This window comes from Mauremys reevesii, linkage group 4 (genome assembly GCF_016161935.1).
Source record: "Mauremys reevesii isolate NIE-2019 linkage group 4, ASM1616193v1, whole genome shotgun sequence".
NCBI classification, from domain to species: domain Eukaryota; kingdom Metazoa; phylum Chordata; order Testudines; family Geoemydidae; genus Mauremys; species Mauremys reevesii.
The window spans coordinates 120986727-121007398 of NC_052626.1; the positions used below are offsets into that span (position 1 = coordinate 120986727).

The 20672-nt window shown below is 51.0% G+C and overlaps 1 protein-coding gene across 4 annotated transcripts in view; it reads left to right on the top strand.

Annotated features, from left to right (window-relative positions):
• The window catches only part of GNAT2 (G protein subunit alpha transducin 2), a 30604-nt gene extending 12022 nt beyond the window's left edge, over positions 1 to 18582 (top strand). For 3 of the 4 annotated variants that reach the window (XM_039537381.1, XM_039537383.1, XM_039537382.1), the window contains 8 exons: positions 168 to 365; positions 5016 to 5058; positions 6336 to 6477; positions 7487 to 7644; positions 9190 to 9318; positions 9665 to 9794; positions 17704 to 17857; positions 18375 to 18582. In XM_039537381.1, coding sequence (XP_039393315.1) covers positions 248 to 365; positions 5016 to 5058; positions 6336 to 6477; positions 7487 to 7644; positions 9190 to 9318; positions 9665 to 9794; positions 17704 to 17857; positions 18375 to 18565 — 1065 coding nt within the window. In that variant the 5' untranslated portion in view covers positions 168 to 247 and the 3' untranslated portion in view covers positions 18566 to 18582. Of the gene's footprint in view, positions 1 to 167; positions 366 to 5015; positions 5059 to 6094; positions 6478 to 7486; positions 7645 to 9189; positions 9319 to 9664; positions 9795 to 17703; positions 17858 to 18374 lie in introns of those variants that run through there. The other variant, XM_039537380.1, reaches the window with a different exon arrangement.
• Positions 18583 to 20672: the final 2090 nt, after the last annotated feature.

The window sequence follows — 20672 nt, forward strand, 5'->3', positions numbered from 1 at the left end:
GGGCAAGGTGAAGGGCTCCCATGCTGCCATCGTAGCAGTCTCTAGCTGGCAGCAGTCCTGCGTGGAACTCCAGAGCCAGGCTGCAGCGTGAGGCCCTTCTCTGGCACCGTGGAGGGTCAGGCATAGATATATATTTTTTTCTCTCTCTCTCTCCCCACCCCGTAAAGGGTGAGTGACCCAGGGTGAAGAGCTGGAAGAGACAGAGGAGCTAGAGGAGTTAGAGGAGCTAGAGGAGGAAGACGACGAGATGGGGAGTGGAGCGAGCGCTGAAGATAAAGAACTGGCCAAAAGGTCCAAGGAGCTGGAGAAGAAACTCCAGGAAGATGCAGACAAGGAGGCAAAGACGGTCAAGCTGCTGCTGTTAGGTAAGCATGGGAGATGGACAACGCTGCAGCTTGCCTGGGGCACCTTCAGCTCCTAGGGTGGATCCAGAAATGAACGGGCAGGGAAGCAGTTCTGTACCATGCAGAGCTGGTCTCCATGCATGTAATAAATGTGCAGACTGTGGAGAATGGCCTGACAGGGGATCCTGGTGATTCAGGATCAATGCAGGGTAGGAGGGAGATTGTTAGCCTGTGCCAACCCAGCCTGGCTAAGCGGAGCCTGGGACGAAGGCAACCCTCAGATGAGACATGGTGATGCCAAGCTAGGGAAGGTGGGGCAAGAAAGGAGAAACTGGGGTTATTGTTGCAGGACCTGAGAACAATCAGTTTATGTGAAGGGATTAGAAAATGGCAGTATCTGCTGGTGGCCAAGGGATGGGAGACAGAAGAGAAGAGAAGAGAAGAGGGAGCATGAAATGCAGCACAGGACCAACGCAAGAGGGCTTGGTCTGGCTGTTTCAGAGATATGGTCACCCTGAGTTTTTTGTTGTTGTTTTTCTCATTTTTTTCCAACTGAGAGGAGGATCTGTTCCTAAGTAGCACCAGATGGGCTCTCATTAGCTTGATGACTTCCTAACTGAAGCGATTAGCCGGGACACAGAGATTTCTCAGCCAATCGGATGTGACAAAAGGTCACAAACACCCTCTTGAGAGAAGCCTGGGTGAAGGGGGCAGCACCTCAGTAGGGATTAAAATCTATTTGTAATTTTCCAGAAGGGGCGGTGGTGGAGGGGTGGGGGGAAATAGGAATGCTGTGGCTAGTGTCAGCACTTGGTAACTACATACCTGGGTCTTTCAGCATTGGAAGGAGGGGTGGGGGGCGCTTTGGATTGATTTGGTGACTCACCAAGGGCCACGTGTGAAAAGGGAATTGATCAGAGTAATTTTTCTGGCCAAAAATGACAAGCAAAGACGTATATGTAATGTTTCACTTCACATGAGAGTTTAGTGGCTGAAGCACAGGTCAGAGGATCAGGACACCTGGGTTCTAGCCCCAGCTCTGCTGCAGCCTCACAGTTTGACCTACAGAGTCCCCAGCTGTCAAACAGGATGGCAGTACTATCCCTACCCACATGCATACAGTGTGTGAGGTGTAAGGGCTGGATCAGGCAGCAAGGCTACTCTGGTGAGCAAGGCATTGCAGGATCAAACCACATCTCATTAACACTGATGAAGCGCTTTGAGATCTCTGGCCTAGAGAAAGGCAGAGGGTGATGATGCTTGGGTCCATTACCTGCTTGTTGGTAGAAAACCCTCGGTGCTCCATGAGCAGTGTGACTGTGTTTATTTCTGAACACATTGATTTTACCTGACTACTAAAAGCCTCCATTTAGCCTAATATCCCACTGGCAGAGGGGCCTGTTCTCTGAGTCTGCATCTGCATTACTGAGTCATTAGACCGAGACGTCACAAGCCTGCTGATCTGCAAGCTGGAGCGAATGGGACGATCCCATTCCTGGACTGGGTGCCTCTCTCAGGCCTTTTACGGGCACTAGAACATTAGCTGAGTACTGCAAACAGCAGAATGCTGGGGCAGTTCTCACTGCCAGCACGGCACTGCTGAGGCAAGGGAGCCTGCTAGGAGATGCCAAGGGCACGCACGGTTTAGTCCTTCTAAAGCCACGATGGAGCTGGAGGCTCGAGCCTGCTCTCATTCTCCTACAGCGTCCCCTCTCCTGTTCCCTAGGGTCCAGCTCAGAGCACAGCTTCCTTTGGGCCTGTGCTGCTCAGGTGAAGCTGCTGCTCACTCTGGCATGTGGTGAAGTCTGGGGCACCCAAATCTTATACATGTGCATGTAAAGTCAGCCAGGAGGGGCCCTGCTTGGTCACAGCAGGGGTCCAAGTGTCTTCTTCAAGGCAGCTGGGGGGAGGCATGAGGGATGGATGGAATCATAGAATATCAGGGTTGGAAGGGACCACAGGAGGTCATCTAGTCCAAGCCCCTGCTCAAAGCAGGACCAATTCCCAGGGAGGCCCTATCCAGAAGGTAGGGAGCAGGTGTGAGGGTGAAGGTTAGGCCAGTGCATGGTCATGGGAAACCCCCCACTGACAGGCGCCTCCAATCAATTCCCGCTTAGTGTCACAATCAGCAAGGGTAATTCACTACCACCCTCTTCCAATCAAGATCAGGCATCTCCTCCTAAAAGAAAGGCTCCTGCTCACACCGAAGAGATGAGATCGATACAGCAATGTCTGGCTGAGGTCTCTGGCCTGGGCATGGCAGCAGCTCTGACTACATGCGCACATGGTCTGGGGGGCCACCAGGTGGCACCATTCCAGCCCAGGAACTGGTCACGGGGGGTCAGTCCTGGTCTGCAGCTCAGGGTGCCCTAAGCCACTCTCCGTGATTCCTACGCTCGCTCCCCGTGCCTGGAGAGAGCTCCAAGCCTGTGCCAGATCCGCAGCAACGTGAAGGCAGCAGAATAAACCCTTGTTCCAGAGGGTGACTGGGGGGGTTGTAGGAAAGATGGCACCTGAGAGGAGAACGGAGATTGAGGCTAGAAGCACCTGCTGGAAACCCAGCATCCCACCCAGCTCCTGGGAGCCGAGAGAGGCTAGCAGGGCCCATCTCAGCCCAGAGCCACTCTGGGGCTAATGCTTCCCAGATTTCTAGGTTACAGCACGGCTGCCTCACTGCTTGCACGGCAGGGGCAGGAAGCCTACGTCTGACGCTGCGCAGCGCCATAAGGTTCATCCAGGTGACGGCAGGGAGGCTGGGATCAGCGCGATTAGGCCCTAATTCTAAGCAGCTTCCTGGTTTGGAATAAGCTGCTTAAAGCGATGAGATGAGGCGACGCCCGGCGCTTGCGGCCAAGAACCGAAGGGCAGGCGACGAGAACGGAGGCAGGAGAGCGAGAGGGGGAGGCTAAGAAAAGCAAAGGCCGTGGCTGGGCTGGGCGTGCCCAAGGGCTGAGGCTGCGTTACTGTGCAGGGAATCCCAGCTCCAGGCGGAGTCCAGGCCCACCGACATGGTCCTCTCTACCCTGCTGGGGCACAGTATGATGGTCCCAGCATGACAGACACATGGGCCAGGCTTGCTGTGGAGGGGGGCTTATGGCATAACTAGGCCCTCCGACCCCACAGCAATGTCAGGTCCTTCATGCCGACGGCAGCCGTGGGCATGGGACTCGAGTGTCCCCCACAGCAGCTAGCCTTTGAGCACTGCTGATGGGCTCTGGAGGGAGGGATCGCCAGCCTTCCTGGGCCAGGGAAATGAGTCGAGCCAGTGGGGAGCCTCTGAGGAATAAAAAGGGGGCATGAGCAAGGCATAGGGGGTCTCCCTTGGCCTGAGAAAGCTGTTCAGGCCCTGCTGACTGCAGGGGTATATAACCAGGGGTTCTTCTGATCCACCAGACCAGCAAGGCCCAGTACTGAGAGGAGCGGGTGGGACAGGAGCCAGAGCAGAGGGGCTCAGTGACAATGCACTAGATAGTCTGCAGGTGGGTTGGGTGGATGGAGGTTGCAGACTCAGGCGAGCGGGTGTGGAAGGATGATGGAAGCTGCAGGATATTGCTCTGACAAATGGATCCTGGAGGTGTGGGTGTAGCGAAGGATCTGAATACTAGGCAGCCAGGCAAGAGGGTTCGTTGGGGCAGGAGCGTGGTGAAGGCTAGATACCCTTATCGAGCTACAGGACTGGAAGGGACCTCAACAGGGAAACCTAGTCCCTCCTCCCGTGCTGAGGCAGGCCCACCCCAATGGCTGTAACCTATTTTTAAGCCCCTCCAGCCTCCCAAGCTGAACTCGCCTTACAGGTAGAAAGTTATTCCTAAAAAATTCAACCTAAGCCTCGCTGTCTGCCCAGTAAGCGGCTTGCTACTTGTCCTGCCCTCGGTGGCCAAGGAGAGCAATAGATCGCTGGCCTCTGTGTAACCACCTTTACATGCTATGTTTCTCCCTCAGCCATCTCATCTCTAGACCACACATGCCCAGTTCTTTCCTCATCCCCTACCCTGTGGGGCACAAGATGGTTTGAACCTTGGGCAGAGGGGTCAGGTTTGGGCTGGAAGTGCCTGTCCCAGCTTCCACAGGGTGAGGACTTGGTAACTTGGAGATGAGCTGGGGTACAGCTGGCTGGCATGGAGCCTCCAATGAACATCACACGTGCTGGTGAACAGCGGCAGCAAGGGAAGCGCAGCTGTCCCATGCATGCCTCCCCCTTCCCAGAGCCCAGGCAATGCACCAGCACCCAACGAGGGGAGCCAGGCACCTCTGGGGGTGGTTGCTGAAGGGGAGAGGCCAGGCGGTTATGTAAAAGCAGCATCACTCTCTGGTTCCTAGACAGCCAGCTTGACCATTCCCTGGGTTGGGCTCTTGATGAGCTCGTGGGAGCCCAGGGCCCGGATCAACTGACCTGTTTGATCCACATTAATATGCCACTAAATAACCCCGCACTGGAGAAATCCATCCATGCTGAAGTGTCTGAGGGGCCAACCCCAGAGACAAGCGCATGAGGGAAAGGAGTGAAGAGCAGAATAGATGCTGCATACGGAGCACTGTATATCCAGGTCCTTACGCTGGTCCCAGTGCCGTAGGATCCGAGTGCCCCAGAGCTGTGGTCCCCTCTAAGGTGCACACGTCTCTCTCTTTCTGGATGCTGGCACTCAAACGTTTCCTCCGGCTCTTTTCCAGGTGCCGGGGAGTCAGGCAAGAGCACAATCGTCAAACAGATGAAGTGAGTACCACAGGAGGGCTAAGGGTCGGTTGCCCAGAACACAGCCCAAGGCAGTTTCCTTCTAGGAGCCTAATCTAGGCATGAATGTAGCGTGATTAACCCCTGCGCTGCTGCTGGGCCAGGCTGCCTGCCGGCTGGCAATACCTTAGCAAGATTAATAAAAAGGGATTAAACAACTAAACAAAAATAGCATCTGCAGTTATGCTAGCTAGGAGGGAAAGGTGCCCAGTTCTTCTGCTTTGAGGCACAAGCTGATCATCAGCTGGGGTCTCTTCATGTGCCATCTCAGTAACAAGTGATGGGGGTGGGGATGGAAGGTTCATTTCTCCCATGCACCTGCTACAGCCCACTCTCAAGACAAGGAGATTGGCCTAGACAGACAGCGAATCTAGCATCTCAGCACCCATGCCCTGTGGAACATCCCAGCGAATGGATGGAGTGCGGGCACATCCCATGTGAGCTGTTGGCATATGGGGTACTGGTGGCAAGTTGACGGCCAGCTATACCAAACAGCAGGCTGCAAGTCTCCAGGCACAAGGGAGGAGGAAACCACCACACTCCCTTTGTGCATCGCTCCTTGCTGTGCTGGGTCTCTGATGTAAGCCCCATGGGGCAGGGAACACAAACCGTCATGGAGTTACACAGGGAGCAAGTGAGCTCTACGTGTCAGCAAAGTCCAGTCGCAGAAGGTCCCATGTGATCTGACCTTCCCCTATGAATCTGAGGTTCTGTCACAGGCAGAGCCATGCGTGGTCAGTCCAGGAGCCAGCGAGCTAATCTGTGCCATGGGTCTCAGACCCCTTTCCTTTCAAAGCTGGTATCCTGGTCTTCATTGAGCCAGCCTATGGAGGGCGTTTTCTTGTTGCATCTGGACTTGGCTGCCAGGCACCTGTGTAGATCACAATGGGCCCAATTGTAAGCCGGGCTGCATGCCAGCAGGGGCAGATATGGGTGTAAGGAGTTCCCTTTCTCCCTTGCATGAGGTGACACATTGTCAGACACTGCTAGCAGATGCCACTCAGGCTGCTACCCCTCCCCTCACATACTGAGCAGCGGTGTGGTTCCTCAGCTCCGCACCCCACCCCAGCCAGCACCAGGGGAAAGTCAGCTATGCCAGGAAAACAGCAGGCATTCAAGCTGGCACAGTTCAGTCCCTGCACTGCCTCCTTCGGGCTGGAGGACAAGGTGCCAACGTCTGTGCTGCAGGGAGAGGCCTGCCAGGGAAGCAAGGCTGTGATCCCTGGTAAAGGCAGTGTTTCATTCCCTTCCCCCCGCAGGATTATCCACCAAGATGGTTACACGCAAGAAGAGTGCCTGGAATTCAAGTCCATCATCTACGGCAACGTGCTGCAGTCAATCCTTGCCATCATCCGAGCGATGTCCACGCTGGGGATAGATTACGCCGAATCAGGGCGAGGGGTCAGTATGCTGTCCCTGCCCCCACTGGAACATCTGTCTGGCCCCTGGACAGGGGAAGGCAGGTGGGGGGGGGGAGGGGCACGCAGTCCCCACACGTTCATCTGTTTGAGTGCCTGCAATTCCCAGTTATATGCAGGAGCCCTGGGAGAGGCTGCAGGGTAGCCTGGGATGCAGGATGCTGCTCTTCGGTTGGAGAGGAAGTTTGTTCCTTCTGAGCCCCGGCAGCGAGGAGATGGCTTCACTGGTGTTCACTCGAGCTAGCGTGTGAAGAATAGCAGCGTGGATGCTGCGGCTCGAGCTGTGTGAGTCCAAGCCCACCTGACCCCCTGGGTCTGAGCTCAGGGAGCTAGTCCAAGCCCGCACCCAAACTGCAATATCCATACTGCTATTTTTAGCACACTTGCTCAAGTCTGTCTACTGGGATTGGAAGACTGTGGTGTAGACATACCCTGTGTCTCTCATTCACTCCTGCTAGAAGCCAAACGTTCCCAGCTGCTCCTTACAACAGCAGACAAATATTTTAATAGACACCACTGCCACTCAGTGGGCAAGTGACAGTCGTCTGGTTCCATTGCCATGTGATGTAGATTGGAAAGGAAGGGCAAGACCTCCAAGTGTGGGAAAGAGGAGCTGTGGGGAAGGAGAGTCCAGAGAGGAGGGTCCTGCTCCTTTCATTATTCGCAGAGGAACGAGGAGTTTAGTTTCCCGTTGCTTCAGGCACCACACTGCTATGGGTGTGTTGCCATCTACTGGTTAAGGAAAGCATTCCGGGAGCAGTTAGAGTTCCCCACTCCAGGGCCTGGCCAGACAGGATTCTGGGCATGTTTCCCACATTCTCTGGGGAAGCTGTTCTTGAAAAATCAGCAGGGTTGGGTGGGGATAGAATTTAAATGTCAAAATCCACATTAAAATCCCACAAAACTTTACCCTGTTCAGATGGGCCCAAAGCAGGTCTGCCATTCATGCCCGTCTCTGGCCCCAGTCTGCTCACCGGCTCGGTCTCTTACAGGATGATGGGCGGCAGCTGTGCAACTTGGCAGATTCCATTGAGGAGGGAACCATGCCCCCGGAGCTAGTGGACTGTATAAAAAAGCTGTGGAAAGATGCGGGAGTCCAGGCCTGTTTTGACAGAGCAGCTGAGTACCAGCTCAACGACTCCGCTTCCTAGTAAGTCTGTCCCTATAGCCCAGTCATTAGGAAAAGCAACTGCCAAATGGCAAGATCCTCCAGGGATGGACACGAACATATTGGGACACAGAGGGTTCATCCATCATTGGGGCTCAGTGCCGTGAATCTTCCCCTTCACTGGTGCTGAAGTGACTGATTTCTTTATGGAGCAGGTACCACTCCCCCCCTACTGCCATGTAAAAAAACTTGAGGACTCAGCTTTTCACCAGCAGCCAAGGGAAAGGGAAGGAGAAATTCCAGGTGAAGGGGCCAATCTGCTCCCTTTGAAGCCAGTGGAAATTTTAGCACTGAGTCCAAGGAGAGCCTTGTCCATCAAGGGAAGGGTACATGTCCCTTAAAGGACTTTAGAAAACAAGCAAGACAGACCAGAATGGCTTTGAAGCATCAAGTTGCACGCACTCTCATAATTCACTAGGTAACAAGCGATGTCCTCTGTGCTCCCACTTAGCCCAGAACGGCTCCATGTGAGATACAGAACACAGGGGATTATCCCTCATGGCCAAGATAGATAGTGCTACTGTGTCAGACAAAGCCCCTAAACACCACTGACATGCGACTATCACTGCCTGCTGCAGTGGGGGTGCCCACCCCTCGTTACCAGCCTAGCTCCTGTACCCTTAATTGATGCCACATGCCAGGGTATTTCAGGCATCTGAGCACCAACCTGCCTCATGTACTATTACAGGCTGCACTATCTAAGGCAAATGAGGTATTTCAGACTCTGGCTTCTAGTAGCCTCAGGGCCAAATGCTGCTTTTGCTCCCAGCAGCGTAAATCCACTGAAGACAGTGGTTACTCCAGACACACCCTGGTGTCAACACCATCGCAATTTGTCCCTTCAGGTTAGTTTAACATAGTTCTCAAGGGCCCAAAGCCATGGTCTGGCACAACAGCTGCAGAGCAGAGGCATGGGCACATTACAGGGAATGCTGCAGGGAACACACTTCATTGTTTCACTCTGTTGATCCAAATGAGGCCATTCTCTGACTTCATAAACCCCAGCCTGCCACGCAGCTCCCTCATAGGCTGCAGCAGCTGCACAGTCCCATTCAACAGCAGAATGGAGGAGCAACTGTGGATGCTGGAACTTAAGGTTACAGGCTTTCCATACCACAGAGCTGCTCCATCACCTCCCACCAGCAGGGTCCACCTGTCTGCCTCTATCTGTCGTCTCTTGCCTTGTTGTTAGATTGTTAGTTCTTTGGGCCATAGCAGACCCTGCTTGTTCAGCACCTGGCCCAAGGGGGTCATGCTCCTAGGTGCTGCCGCAATGCAGGTAAGGTGGCTATGTGCACACTTTGACCCTGGTTAGTCATGAACTGGGATTTTCTTGCTCTGCAGTTGGGCTAGAAGGACATCTCCTCTCCCTCAGGCTAGCGGAATCGCTTGGACCTTCCCACTGTCCTCTCCTACGATTGCTAGCTCACTGATAACACCTTACCCCAGACCTCCTTCCTCATGCCCGATAGCTATATGCCCTATCCCTTAGGACTGCCCCCAACAGCTCTCTGCATTCCTGCCTAGCTACCTGAACCAGCTGGATCGGATCACAGCCCCCGATTACCTCCCCAACGAACAGGATGTACTACGATCTCGAGTGAAGACCACGGGGATCATAGAGACCAAGTTCGCTGTCAAAGATCTTAACTTCAGGTGAGTGCATATGCACGTGTGTCCCTCTCCCCTTTGGAGGTATCACTGACCCAGGTATCCTGGCCAAATTCCAGCCAGGATAATGACGTTTATTTCAGTTGGCTGGGAGAGCCTGCCCCACATGCCATCCTAAACAGCTGCATTTCTTGGCTGGTGTAAATCTGCAGGGTGCCATTGTGCTGTCAGTTTACACCAGGTAAGGATCTGGCCCTCTACACTCATGTAAACAGCTGCCACATCCCAACTCGGCGGGGGCTGGGTTTCTGCGATGGGTGCTAGGACTGCTTGCGTGTTCAGTGCTCTGGGCGGGAAGGGGCTAACAACAGCAGAATTATTCCCTCCACAGGATGTTTGACGTGGGAGGACAGCGGTCAGAGCGCAAAAAGTGGATCCACTGCTTCGAAGGCGTGACCTGCATTATCTTCTGCGGAGCCCTCAGCGCCTATGACATGGTGCTAGTAGAGGATGATGAAGTGGTATGTTCTCTCTCTTAATCCCTATCTGCTGATGGCACTGGGACCACTGCTCCTTTGCCACCAGAACACAGCTGGGTGGCTGCTATCCCCTTTTTCAGAGCACCCGGAAACGGAAAAAACTCCTAGCTCAGCTGGGCGACATCTGGGAGCCACCGCCCAGATTTTAAGAAAATAGCATCTCCCTAGCACAGAGAGCGCTAAGGAGAGGGGTGAGTACCAACTCTTTCTTGGTATGAAGTGCCTGTATTGCCTGGAACACAGGAAGGCTCCGGCAGGCAACAGAGCCATGAATACCCTTGAATGGCAGCTTGCGGTCTACATTGTGCTGCTCAGACGCAAATCCAGGAAGCAAAATAGCACTTGCCTGACATCAGATTAACCCACGTCTGAAAATAAATGCCTGCCTTCCAGCTAGTACAGCTAGCACCTAAAGCTAATTCACATAGCACAGTGACATCCCGTGGCTGGTTAAGGCAAAGGATATTTCAGGAGGCTGCCCCATGGCTTGCCTTTCAAGAGGGCACGAGAAATCAATAGGAGAAGGAAGATGGGCTTGTGGTTAAAGCACGAGGTACGAGAGCTGGATACTGTTCCCAGCCTATGTGACCTTGGACAGAGAACTGACACCTGGATTTTCAGGAGTACCCGCACTCCTGGCTGATTTCGATAGGCATGGTGGGTGCACGGCCCCCCTGGAAAAAAACACTCAATTGTTCTGCAGCTTCCGTCTCTGTCAGTGAGGGATCATAGCACTGACCTTTCAAGGTTAGCATGGGGCTGAATTCAGTGGAACATCTGTAATGGCGTTCTCATCCTCAGCCCTATCTCCCTGCTGCAGAGCAAGTGCAGAATGTTGGCACATCGGTTTCAGAACCTGTAAACTAGGAAGCAAAGGTGGAAAGTTCAGAGGAAAAAATCGGGAATGGCTCAGATGTGAGCCACAAGCATGGAAACCTCCTTCACAGCAAGAAACTAAAGATGCTCAGTCTGTTTAATTTGCCCGAGAGAAGGTTAAGAGGTGACTTGATCCCAGTGCAGAAGCTCCTGAGCAGGAAGGTTTCCAATGGCAGAGAATCTTTAATCTAGCAGACAAAGGCAGACAACGGCGGGGAGACCCAACAGCTAGACATATGCAGACTAGATAGAAGGTGCACATTTTTAGCAGCCAGGATGTTTAAACCATTAGAACAACCTACCTGGGCACGTGCTGGCATGGGGGGCTTGGAGACTAAGCACTGCATCAGGAGAGCTGGTAAGAATGGGATTCACAGAACCCAGCAACCTGAGCAGGGAGCCACCCAAGCCAGCCAGTAGAAGAGCAGGGGCCTGGCATTGCCTCAGTGACCTAACTCCATGGGGTTGGGGTGCCATCCCCAATAGGCAGAACACTCACCTGGCATATGGGAGATCCATCTTTGAATCCCCGCTCTAATCCGGAGCAGGAACTTGGACCCACATCATCCATCTCCCAGCTATGTACCCTGAGGTGGTGTGTTCCAGGGCAGGTCTCTCTTGACCTCTCCTGCTGAAGCTGTCCCACTTTGTCTGAAACACTTAAGTTGCCCTTGGAGCAGGGACAGGACCTTGGGTCTCCCAGGAGGGGCACTAACCCTTGGGCTATAATCTCTCTCTCTGGACCAGTGACTGTTTCAATATCCCACACAAAGAACAGCTTCGCCAGAAGAAATGGAGACACCTGCCCCAGAGTATGCCAGAGCCTGGCAGTCAGGGCACTCAGCTGAGGGGGGGGGGAGATTCAAGTTCATGTCCCTGCTCTGAATCAAGCAGAAGGGGATTCAAACCTAGACCTTCCAGCTGAGTGCTCCAACCACTGAGTGATTGAGTACAGGGTGAACCCGCACCATGTGTTGTATGGGTTAGCGTGCTCCGAGCATGTCTACAGGATTGGGCACAGCAAGCGAGACAGGTGGGGTAACACCTCGTTTGAGGATCAGACCAGGCAGCTCAGCAGTCTCAGGAATTAGTGGCTTTGCACATGTCCACCAGTGGAAGCGGATGTGCCAAGGAATTTAGACACATTCAGGGTTAAGCAGCAGGTGAGCAGGGGGTTTAGGATCTAAGTTCCTTCGTGGGTCTAGCCTGGAGTCTTTAAATCAAAATTGGGTCTCTTCCTAAAACCTCTGTGCTAGCTCAGTCAGGGGTTGCAGGAATCCCTGGGTGGGTTCTCTGGCCTGTGCTGTGCAGGTCAGACTAGATGACTTCTTTTGTTTTTAAAATCTATGTAGCTATGTAGGAGCTAGAAAAAGGACAACAGCCAAACAGCATGGCCAAGACTGCAGCTTTGAGAAACCCCAGGAGAATTACCACATCCTGTGTGGGGACAATACAGGTGAAATCCTGGCCCCACTAATGTCAGTGACAAAGCTCCCGTTGACTTCACGGGGCTAGGGTTCCCCCCCAGTCAGTGGTTGCCCTGGTTGCTGAAAGTCAGATGTCAGCATAGGGAGGAATTGAGTCTTATGACAATTAAACCCACAGGAAGTGATACACCTGTAATGAACGTACGTGTATCAAAGAGGCAGCGATGGCTTGCAGAACTAGCCAGGCAGCAAGCTGCAGCTGAACAGCTGTGCCCATAGCTGAAGAAATCCCTTAGAACAGTTTTACCATGAAAAGCTATTCATAACTCTGCTGCTTATATGTGCAGTTACATAATTTATGGATGGAAAAATCATTGTCCATTCACCCACCGCTTGCTTGCTTTGTGAAGCGATGCAGGGGAAGGCAGCCACAGATGGGCCCGATCCACCCCACCACTCTGAACCTGGCTCCCAACTGCAGCTGGAGCCCCATCTCCAAGGGGCTCCCTTATTACACTAGGAAGCAGAGGCTGAAAAAGATTTGTCCACCACAAACCCCGATCAGCTGCACTTGAGCTCCCAGTGCGATGCTGTGGCCAAAAAGGCTGATGGGATCCTGGGATGCATAAACAGGGGAATCTCGAGTAGGAGCAGAGAAGTTATTTTTCCTCTGTATTTGGCACTGGTGGGAGCAGTACTGGAACCCTGTGTCCAGTTCTGGAGTTCACAAATTCAAAGAGGATGTTGATAAATTAATCATAGAATCATAGAACTTAAGATCAGAAGGGACCATTATGATCATCTAGTCTGACCTCCCGCAAGATGCAGGCCACAAAAGCTGACCCACCCACTCCTGAAGTAATTCTCTCCCTTGACTGAGCTGTTGAAGTCCCCAAATCCTGATTTAAAGACTTCAAGTAGCAGATAATCCTCCAGCAAGCGACCCCTGCCCCATGCTGCAGAGGAAGGCAAAAAACCTCCAGGGCCACTGCCAATCTACCCTGGAGGAAAATTCCTTCCCGACCCCAAATATGGCAATCAGCTGAACCCCGAGCATGCGGGCAAGACTCTCCAGCCAGACACTCAGGAAAAAGACTTTCAATATCCCAACATTGGAGAGGGGTCACAAGAATGATTGACGGGTTAGAAAATGTGCGTTATAATGACAGACTCAAGGAGCTCTATTTAGTCTAACAGAGAAGGTGAAGGGGTGACTTGATCAGTCTATAAATACCAATTTGGGGAACAAATATTTAATAACGGGCTCTTCACTCCAGCAGACAACGGCCTACCACGAGCTAGTGTCGGGAAGCTGAAGCTTGACAAATTCAGGCTGGAAATCAGGCATAAAATTTTAACAGTGCAAGTAATTAACCATTGGCACAACTGACCAAGAGTCATGGTGGATTCTCCATCACTGACTATTTTTAAATCACCAATGGGCTATTCTCTGTTCTGCTCTAGGAATGATTTGGGGCAGGTCTCTGGCCTGTGCCCTACAGGGCATCAGACTAGCCAATCACGATGATCCTTCCTGGCCATGGAATCAATGAGTTTGTTGCCCAAGCAGTTCCCTTGCCCTTCAGGGCCTGCACATAGCCAACCCTTAAGGCCCTCTAGATTTGAGGTGGAGGAACACTACAGGCTCAGCTGGGTCCTCATCTGCACATGTGGAACTTCTTTTAAGATCACCAGGAATTATCTTATTTTTTCCCCAATGTACATTACTTTGCACTTACCAATGTTGAATTTAATGTGTCATTTTGTTGCCCAGTCACAGAGTTTGTGAGCTCCCCATGTAATTGTTCGCAGTCAGCTGTAGACTTAATTATCTTAAATAATTTTGTATAATCTGCAAATTTTGCCACTTCACTGTTCACTCTCTTTTCCAGATCATTACTTAATATGTTGAATAGCACAAGTCCCAGCACAGATCCTTGGGGGACCCCACTGTTTACCTCTCTCCTTTGTGAAAACTGATCATTTATTCCTACCCTTTGTTTCCTGTCTTTTAACCAGTTACTGCTCTATGAGGACCTTCCCTATTATCTCACACCTACTTAGTTTGCTTAAGAGCCTTTGGTCAGGGACCTTGTCAAAGGCTTTCTGAAAATTCAAGTACCCTAGATCCTCTGGATCACCCTTGTCCACATTCTTGTTGACGCCTTCAAAGAATAGACTGGTGAGGCATGATTTCCCTTTACAAAAGATAATGACTATTCCCCAAATTATGTTCACTGGTGTGTCTGATAACTCTGCTCTTTACTGTAGTTTCTACCACTTTGCCCAGTACTGAAGTTAGTTTTATCAGCCTGTAATTGCCAGGATTGCCTCTGGAGCCTTTTTAAAATTGGTGTTATGTTAAATCACCCTCTGTACCGGATGACGGGAGGATAGCTAAGCGCAGGTTACATACCTCAGTTAGTAGCTCTGCAGCTTCATATTCGAGCTCCTTCAGAACTCGTGGGTGAATCCCATCTGGTCCTGGTGACTTATTACTGTTTAGTTTGTCAATTTGTTCCAAATCTCCTCTATCAACACCTCACTGTGGGACAATGCCTGAGATTTGTCATTCAAGCAGGGCCCAAAGGGGACTGAGAAGCATATTCTGGTTTTGGTTTATAACAGATGAAGCAAGAGCAGAGAGCCTTCTTAAAATCAGATCACCACCACTCTTAGGATGATTGGTATTTCAGTAGCACCCAGCAGCCCCAACCAAGACCAGGGTCCCCATGGTGCTACATGCTGCACAGACCGACAGTAGAGACAGCCCCTGGCCCAAAATGCTGACCCTTTGAACAGAAACAGCATGGTGGAAATAACAGATCATCCTCCCCCTTGCACAGGTGGGGGCCTAAAACACCAGGGAGACAGACCTGCCCACGTTCACACAGGGAGGGAGTGTAGGGCAGAGCACAGAACAGAACCCACATCTCCTCAGTTGCAGTCCAGTTCCTTAGCCCCAGTGTCTAATACTCCAGCTCCATCAGACACTGGTGATCTAATGCCCCCCAGCAGGGAGAGGGTTTTATCCATCTCTTACTGCTGGGATCCCACAGAGCATCCATCCAGGTCAGCTTGCTCTGGGACTTCCTTAAAGAGAAGACACGAAGAGAGAATGAGCTCTAGGATCCAGGCTCGTTCCTGCAGTGCCAGCCATTTGGTTCCCGCAGGCCAGTCCAAGGGCCGGTGGACTTTCACAGCAGCTCCCCCCTAACATGACGCTCAGCCTCCTTGACCAAGAGTCTCTCCAGAGCCCCCATTTCATGTACAAACAGCATCAAGGGGAAATCGGAGCAGTGCAGCCTGTGGGGAATGTTTTGGATACCACTAGTCAGGCAGGGCGCTGGCTCCGTAGGGGCTCTCAGCCTCTCCTTCAAACAACACATGGAGGGTGAAGAGCAGAGAAAGCTGGCGATAAGGAGGCAGAAAACAGTAACAAGATGCCTCCGGTATTGTCTGCCCCTGCTAGGAGCAGCCCTCTGAGGGAAGCCAGCTCATTAACACACCAGCAGCCCTCCTGCATGCAGATGGTTGTCCTTCAAACAGGGCACCTGCTTCTCTTCTGCCCTCAGGATGGATTAATGCAGAAGGGCTCCTTGGCCTTGCCGGTTATTAAAACAAACTGCTTTGGAGGAGATTTGCAAATCAGAGAACATGCTCCACAGCTGGAGGAGAGTTCTGTTCTCAGTAGACAAGAGACTATGGACAGGGGAGACTGAACTCCTCCCTCTCTTTGGTTGGACTCAGAAGGGACAAACCAGGGGGCAGCATTTTAGACTTTCACAAGATGCTGGAAAAAGTCCCTATTCTGGTACCCTTCCAGACAGGCAAGGGGCATGAGGGAGACTACACAGTCAAGCCCTTAGGAGCAGGAAGGAGAGCAAGGAGGAAGAAAGGCCTAGTGGATAGGGCATGGGAAATCTGGGTTCAGTTCTCACCTCAGAGTTCCTTGTGTGACCTTGGGCAAGTCACCTGATCTACCCTCTGGCTCAGTTTCCTCTATACAGTGGGGATAGGACTTCTCTGCCTCTGGGGTGTGTTGTGATCCATTAACATTTGGGAGGTGCTCATACTACCAGGGGGTGGAGTTGGAGGCTGCTTGTGATAGTCCCATAGCAGAGATTTGGGCCAGCGTGGACTAGTTTTCTCAAGGAAGATAGTCTTATCACAGCTGACTTGCAAACCCAGAGTTAAGAGAACGATCTTGCTTTGTGGAGGGCACTGTAGTGATCACAGAGGGTGATTTCTGAAGGGCCTGCCTATCCTAAAGCACCTGCAAGTCCTCTTGTGGCTCTGCTGGAAGACCCATAGGTGATGGCTCCTTAGAGAGACAGAGCACATACTCTCTGCCATTGGAATGCTATGGGAGATAACTGGCCATTATTTTAGTAATGGGGTCTCAGCTCAATTATTTAGACAGTGACTTCTCACATCTGATTCTTCCCCACACGCAGAGCCCGCTTTGCAGCAATTAGGAATCTGGCATTAGCGTTCTGACATTAGGAGGTCAGGGTGCAGAGTGACAGAAGTCCTTCACTCTGGACTCCCCAGTAGCTGTTGTGACAACCCATAGAAACAGCCAGCTGCCTACAGTGTGGCAACAGAAATTAGGGCTACCGAGCTACCTGGCTTTGAGGAGCAGGAACGTGAGGATTCTCAAGGCAAAAAGAATCCTCCAACAACTCTAACCAAGCAGTTCAAGACTTCCCTATCGTTGGCCATTTCGATAAATATTCTCCCATAGAAACCACCCACAACCTTCTCTTTGGCAACATGTGCTTGTTACAGCAAAAGAACAGGAGAGTTTGCAAAAGACAAAGTAAAATCAACTTGCTGAAATGCAGTTGGTTTGGCTGCTGGTTTCCAGCTGCATCTGTACTTTCCCCCTTGCTGCTGGGAGTACTTTAAGTTCAGCAACAGTAAATCTCTCCTCAACGCTTTCTTGTGTCTCGAGAGCTTTATTAGTGGTATTATGGTAGCAGCTGGAGGGCCTTGTGATGGACCTGGGCCCCACTGTGCTTGGCACAGAAAAGTCTCTGCTCCAACGAGCTTACAGTCGAGTGAATTTGTTCCCCTTGTACTTTTTCAGTCATGGCATCATCTGAAAACTGGAGGCCTGTTGAAACTGCAAAAAAGCCACCATGAAAGGATGCTGATTTGCTTTGTTTAAAATCCAGTTGGTCTAAAGCTTCTGGCTAGCCACAGAGTCCTTACCTGGGCTACGACAAACAGGAAACATCACGGCTTTATGACCAGTAAAGGCTTCACCATTGTAACAGTATAAAGTGCTGTCCTCACCTTTACAGCTGCAAAAACTGTGGAGATCAAAAAGCATGTACAATTAGCAGCAGCTCAGGCAATGGCTGTTGTAGAGCCTCAGCCTGTTTGAGGAACAAGCTTGAGTAGGAGTCGGGACTTGCACATGTTAACAAGCCACAGAAACTTGAGTGGGGGAGAGCTTTCAGTATGTTAGACCAAGCAAGGACCTGCCCACCCTTACTTTCTGAAACCAGAACAAGCAAGGTCTTTACAACACACCCACCTCTGAAATTTCTTTACAAGTGATGTGGTCTTTTTGTCTTCAGAACCGCATGCATGAGTCTCTGCATCTGTTCAACAGTATATGCAACCACAAGTTCTTTGCTGCCACCTCCATTATTCTGTTCCTCAACAAGAAGGACCTCTTTGAGGAAAAGATCAAGAAAGTCCACCTCAGCATTTGCTTCCCAGATTACGATGGTGAGTTGGTCTAAAAACTTTACCTCCCCCTTCCCCACTTTGTGCTAGTGTTTAGGCAGAGTCTAAAAACAAAACAAAAAAATCAAATCAGAGTAACGGGTGGGAAGAAGTGTGTAGCACAAAAGCCACGAAGGAATAAAAAATGGTTGTCTTGGGAAAAGTCATTAGGATCAAGCTAGGCCTCTGCAGCTAGGAAAAGGAGAGGATCTGTATTAAGCATTACCACCTTGGGATGATTTGGTAGGAACAAAGAGGTTTTGACTCAAGGCTGAACCACCCCAAGAGAAGGTCTGCTTGCTCTTCACCTCTTGTGTAGAAAGCACGTCACTGCCCAGGGCAGTCACTCCAATCCTGTTCTTTGCCATGTTTTGGGAGAATTAAATGCATGTTAAAGGATCACATTTCCTCTGCTGGCCACAGATCCAGCCAAATCACAATGGGCTTTGAGGAGTTTCTAATTAGTGCAGTCTACCTAATCAGCAGCACTTAGCAGCAGTTATTTCCTTCCCCAAAATAGGTCCCAATACATTTGAAGATGCAGGAAATTACATCAAGAATCAGTTCCTTGATCTCAACATGCGAAAAGATGTGAAAGAAATCTACAGTCATATGACCTGCGCCACAGACACACAGAACGTTAAATTTGTGTTTGACGCAGTCACGGATGTCATCATCAAAGAGAACCTCAAGGACTGTGGTCTCTTCTAGAACTCCAACTTTTGCAGGTACTGTAACTTCAAGCAGAGAACTAAATACCTATTGTAAGTCACAATTTAGTCATTTTAGTAGTAAACGGGCATTGTGAGGGATAGGAGACAACTGGTCTGACTCCTCACCGATGGTTAGGGCCCTTTCAAATTCACAGCTGTGAAAAACAGGTCACGGACCGTGAAATCGGATCTCCCCTATGGAATCTGGCTATTGTAGAGGGGACCAGATTTCACAGCACAGGGTGGCTGGAGAGCAGCGGCTGCTGGCCAAGAGCCCAGCTTTGAAGGCAGAGCTGCCACCACCACCAGCGCAGAAGTGACAGTGTCATGATATAGTACTGCCACCCTTACTTCTGTGCTGCTGCTGGCAGTGGTGCTGCCTTCAGAGCTGGGCGCCTGACCAGAAGCTACCCTCCAGCTGCCCAGCTCTGAAGGCAGCAGCACAGAAGGGTGTCAATATCGTGACCCCCCTACAGTAGTCGTGTGACATCCCCCTGCCCCCGTTTTGGGTCAGGACCCCTGAGTTACAATACTGTGACATTTTGGATTTAAATATCTGAAACTGAAATTTATTTTTAAAATCCTATGACCATGAAATTGACCAAAATGGATTGTGAATTTGATAGGGCCCTACTGATTGAGCAGATTTTCCAGAGTGCTCGGTGCACTTTTTGCCCTTGTAAGCAGCTATATTACCACTAAACCACTGGTTCTTAACCTTTTCCCCTCCCCTGTCTTGGCAGTATCCTCCTCCTCCTTCATAGAATGGGAAGGGCTGGGTGATTGCAAGCACTAGCCACCCTCTTGAAGAACCCATGAAACAAACTACTTAAACCCTGCCAGCCCCAGCAGTGGTTGATTTCCCTACTCAGTGTGTAGAAGGGGTTTTTAGCTGAACCTGGTATGCCAAAGTGGGCTAGAGGGTCCATTTGGGTAGTAAAGTATTGTTTTAAGGCACTATATTACAAAACTGTTCAGCCTTGTCCGTGGAGATATGGTGCCTATTGTAATACAGACCTGGCCCTGTGAGTCAGGCAAGATCAGGGCATTACACTGTCACAACACAGTATCCTTGCTAGTCTGAGGCAGTCTTATAACCTAGTCCATAAATCATCACTGCTCAGGGAAACTGGTCCCGAATCCTGCTCGCAGTAGAGCTTAAACAGAACCTAGCATGAGTAGCGTGGGCAGGACCCAGGAGATGAGTTATGTGGTGTTCTGCTTTAGACAGCCTTTTAGCTATAGCCACCATGCTGTTTTTAACAAACATGAATGTTATTTTCAGTTTGTACCAACTGCCCAGAAAATCTCTGAAGCATTCTCTGCCCATCTCCTACCTCCAAAACATCCAGCCAGCATCCTCCAACAGTTTGTTTCCTGGGGAGCAAAATGAGCAGTCTTGGAGCTTTCACTCTCCATGCACATGCATAAGAAAGCAGGGAAATTAAAGGCAACCAGCCAGCTTCTCTGCAGGCACAAAATAGCTTGCAGAAGGGCCGAGGGACAAAAACCACTTTGATTTCACCTCTGCATTGTTCGCTGCAAAACAAAACAACTTTCCAATCAGAGCACACAGCAGTCTGTGAATGCAGGAACGCTCACTTTAAGCATAAAGGAAGATATTGTGTCATGACAGTAGCTTGGAGGGTTTAGCACTGTACTGGCATTACAAGCACCAATGAATACAGCTCTTCTAGTAGCAGTTGATTAGATGGAGAATAAGGGCTTGGCTACACTTACAAATTTGCAGCGCTGCAGCAGGGTGTGAAAACACACCCTCTGCAGCGCTGCAAATTGCGGCACTACAAAGCGCCAGTGTAGTCAAAGCCCCAGCGCTGGGAGCCGCGCTCCCAGCGCTGTCCGTTATTCCCCACAGGGAGGTGGAGTACGGACAGCGCTGGGAGAGTTTTCTCCCAGCACTGGCGCTTTGACTACACTTAGCGCTTCAAAGCGCTGCCGTGGCAGCACTTTGAAGTTTAAGTGTAGCCATAGCCTAATTCTTGTAAACTTTACCACCATTGTATTTTCACACTTTGTTTGCTACTGAGTCGGATTCTCATTTAGATCAAGGCATGTTTATACAGCTCTGGCATTTGCATAAATCA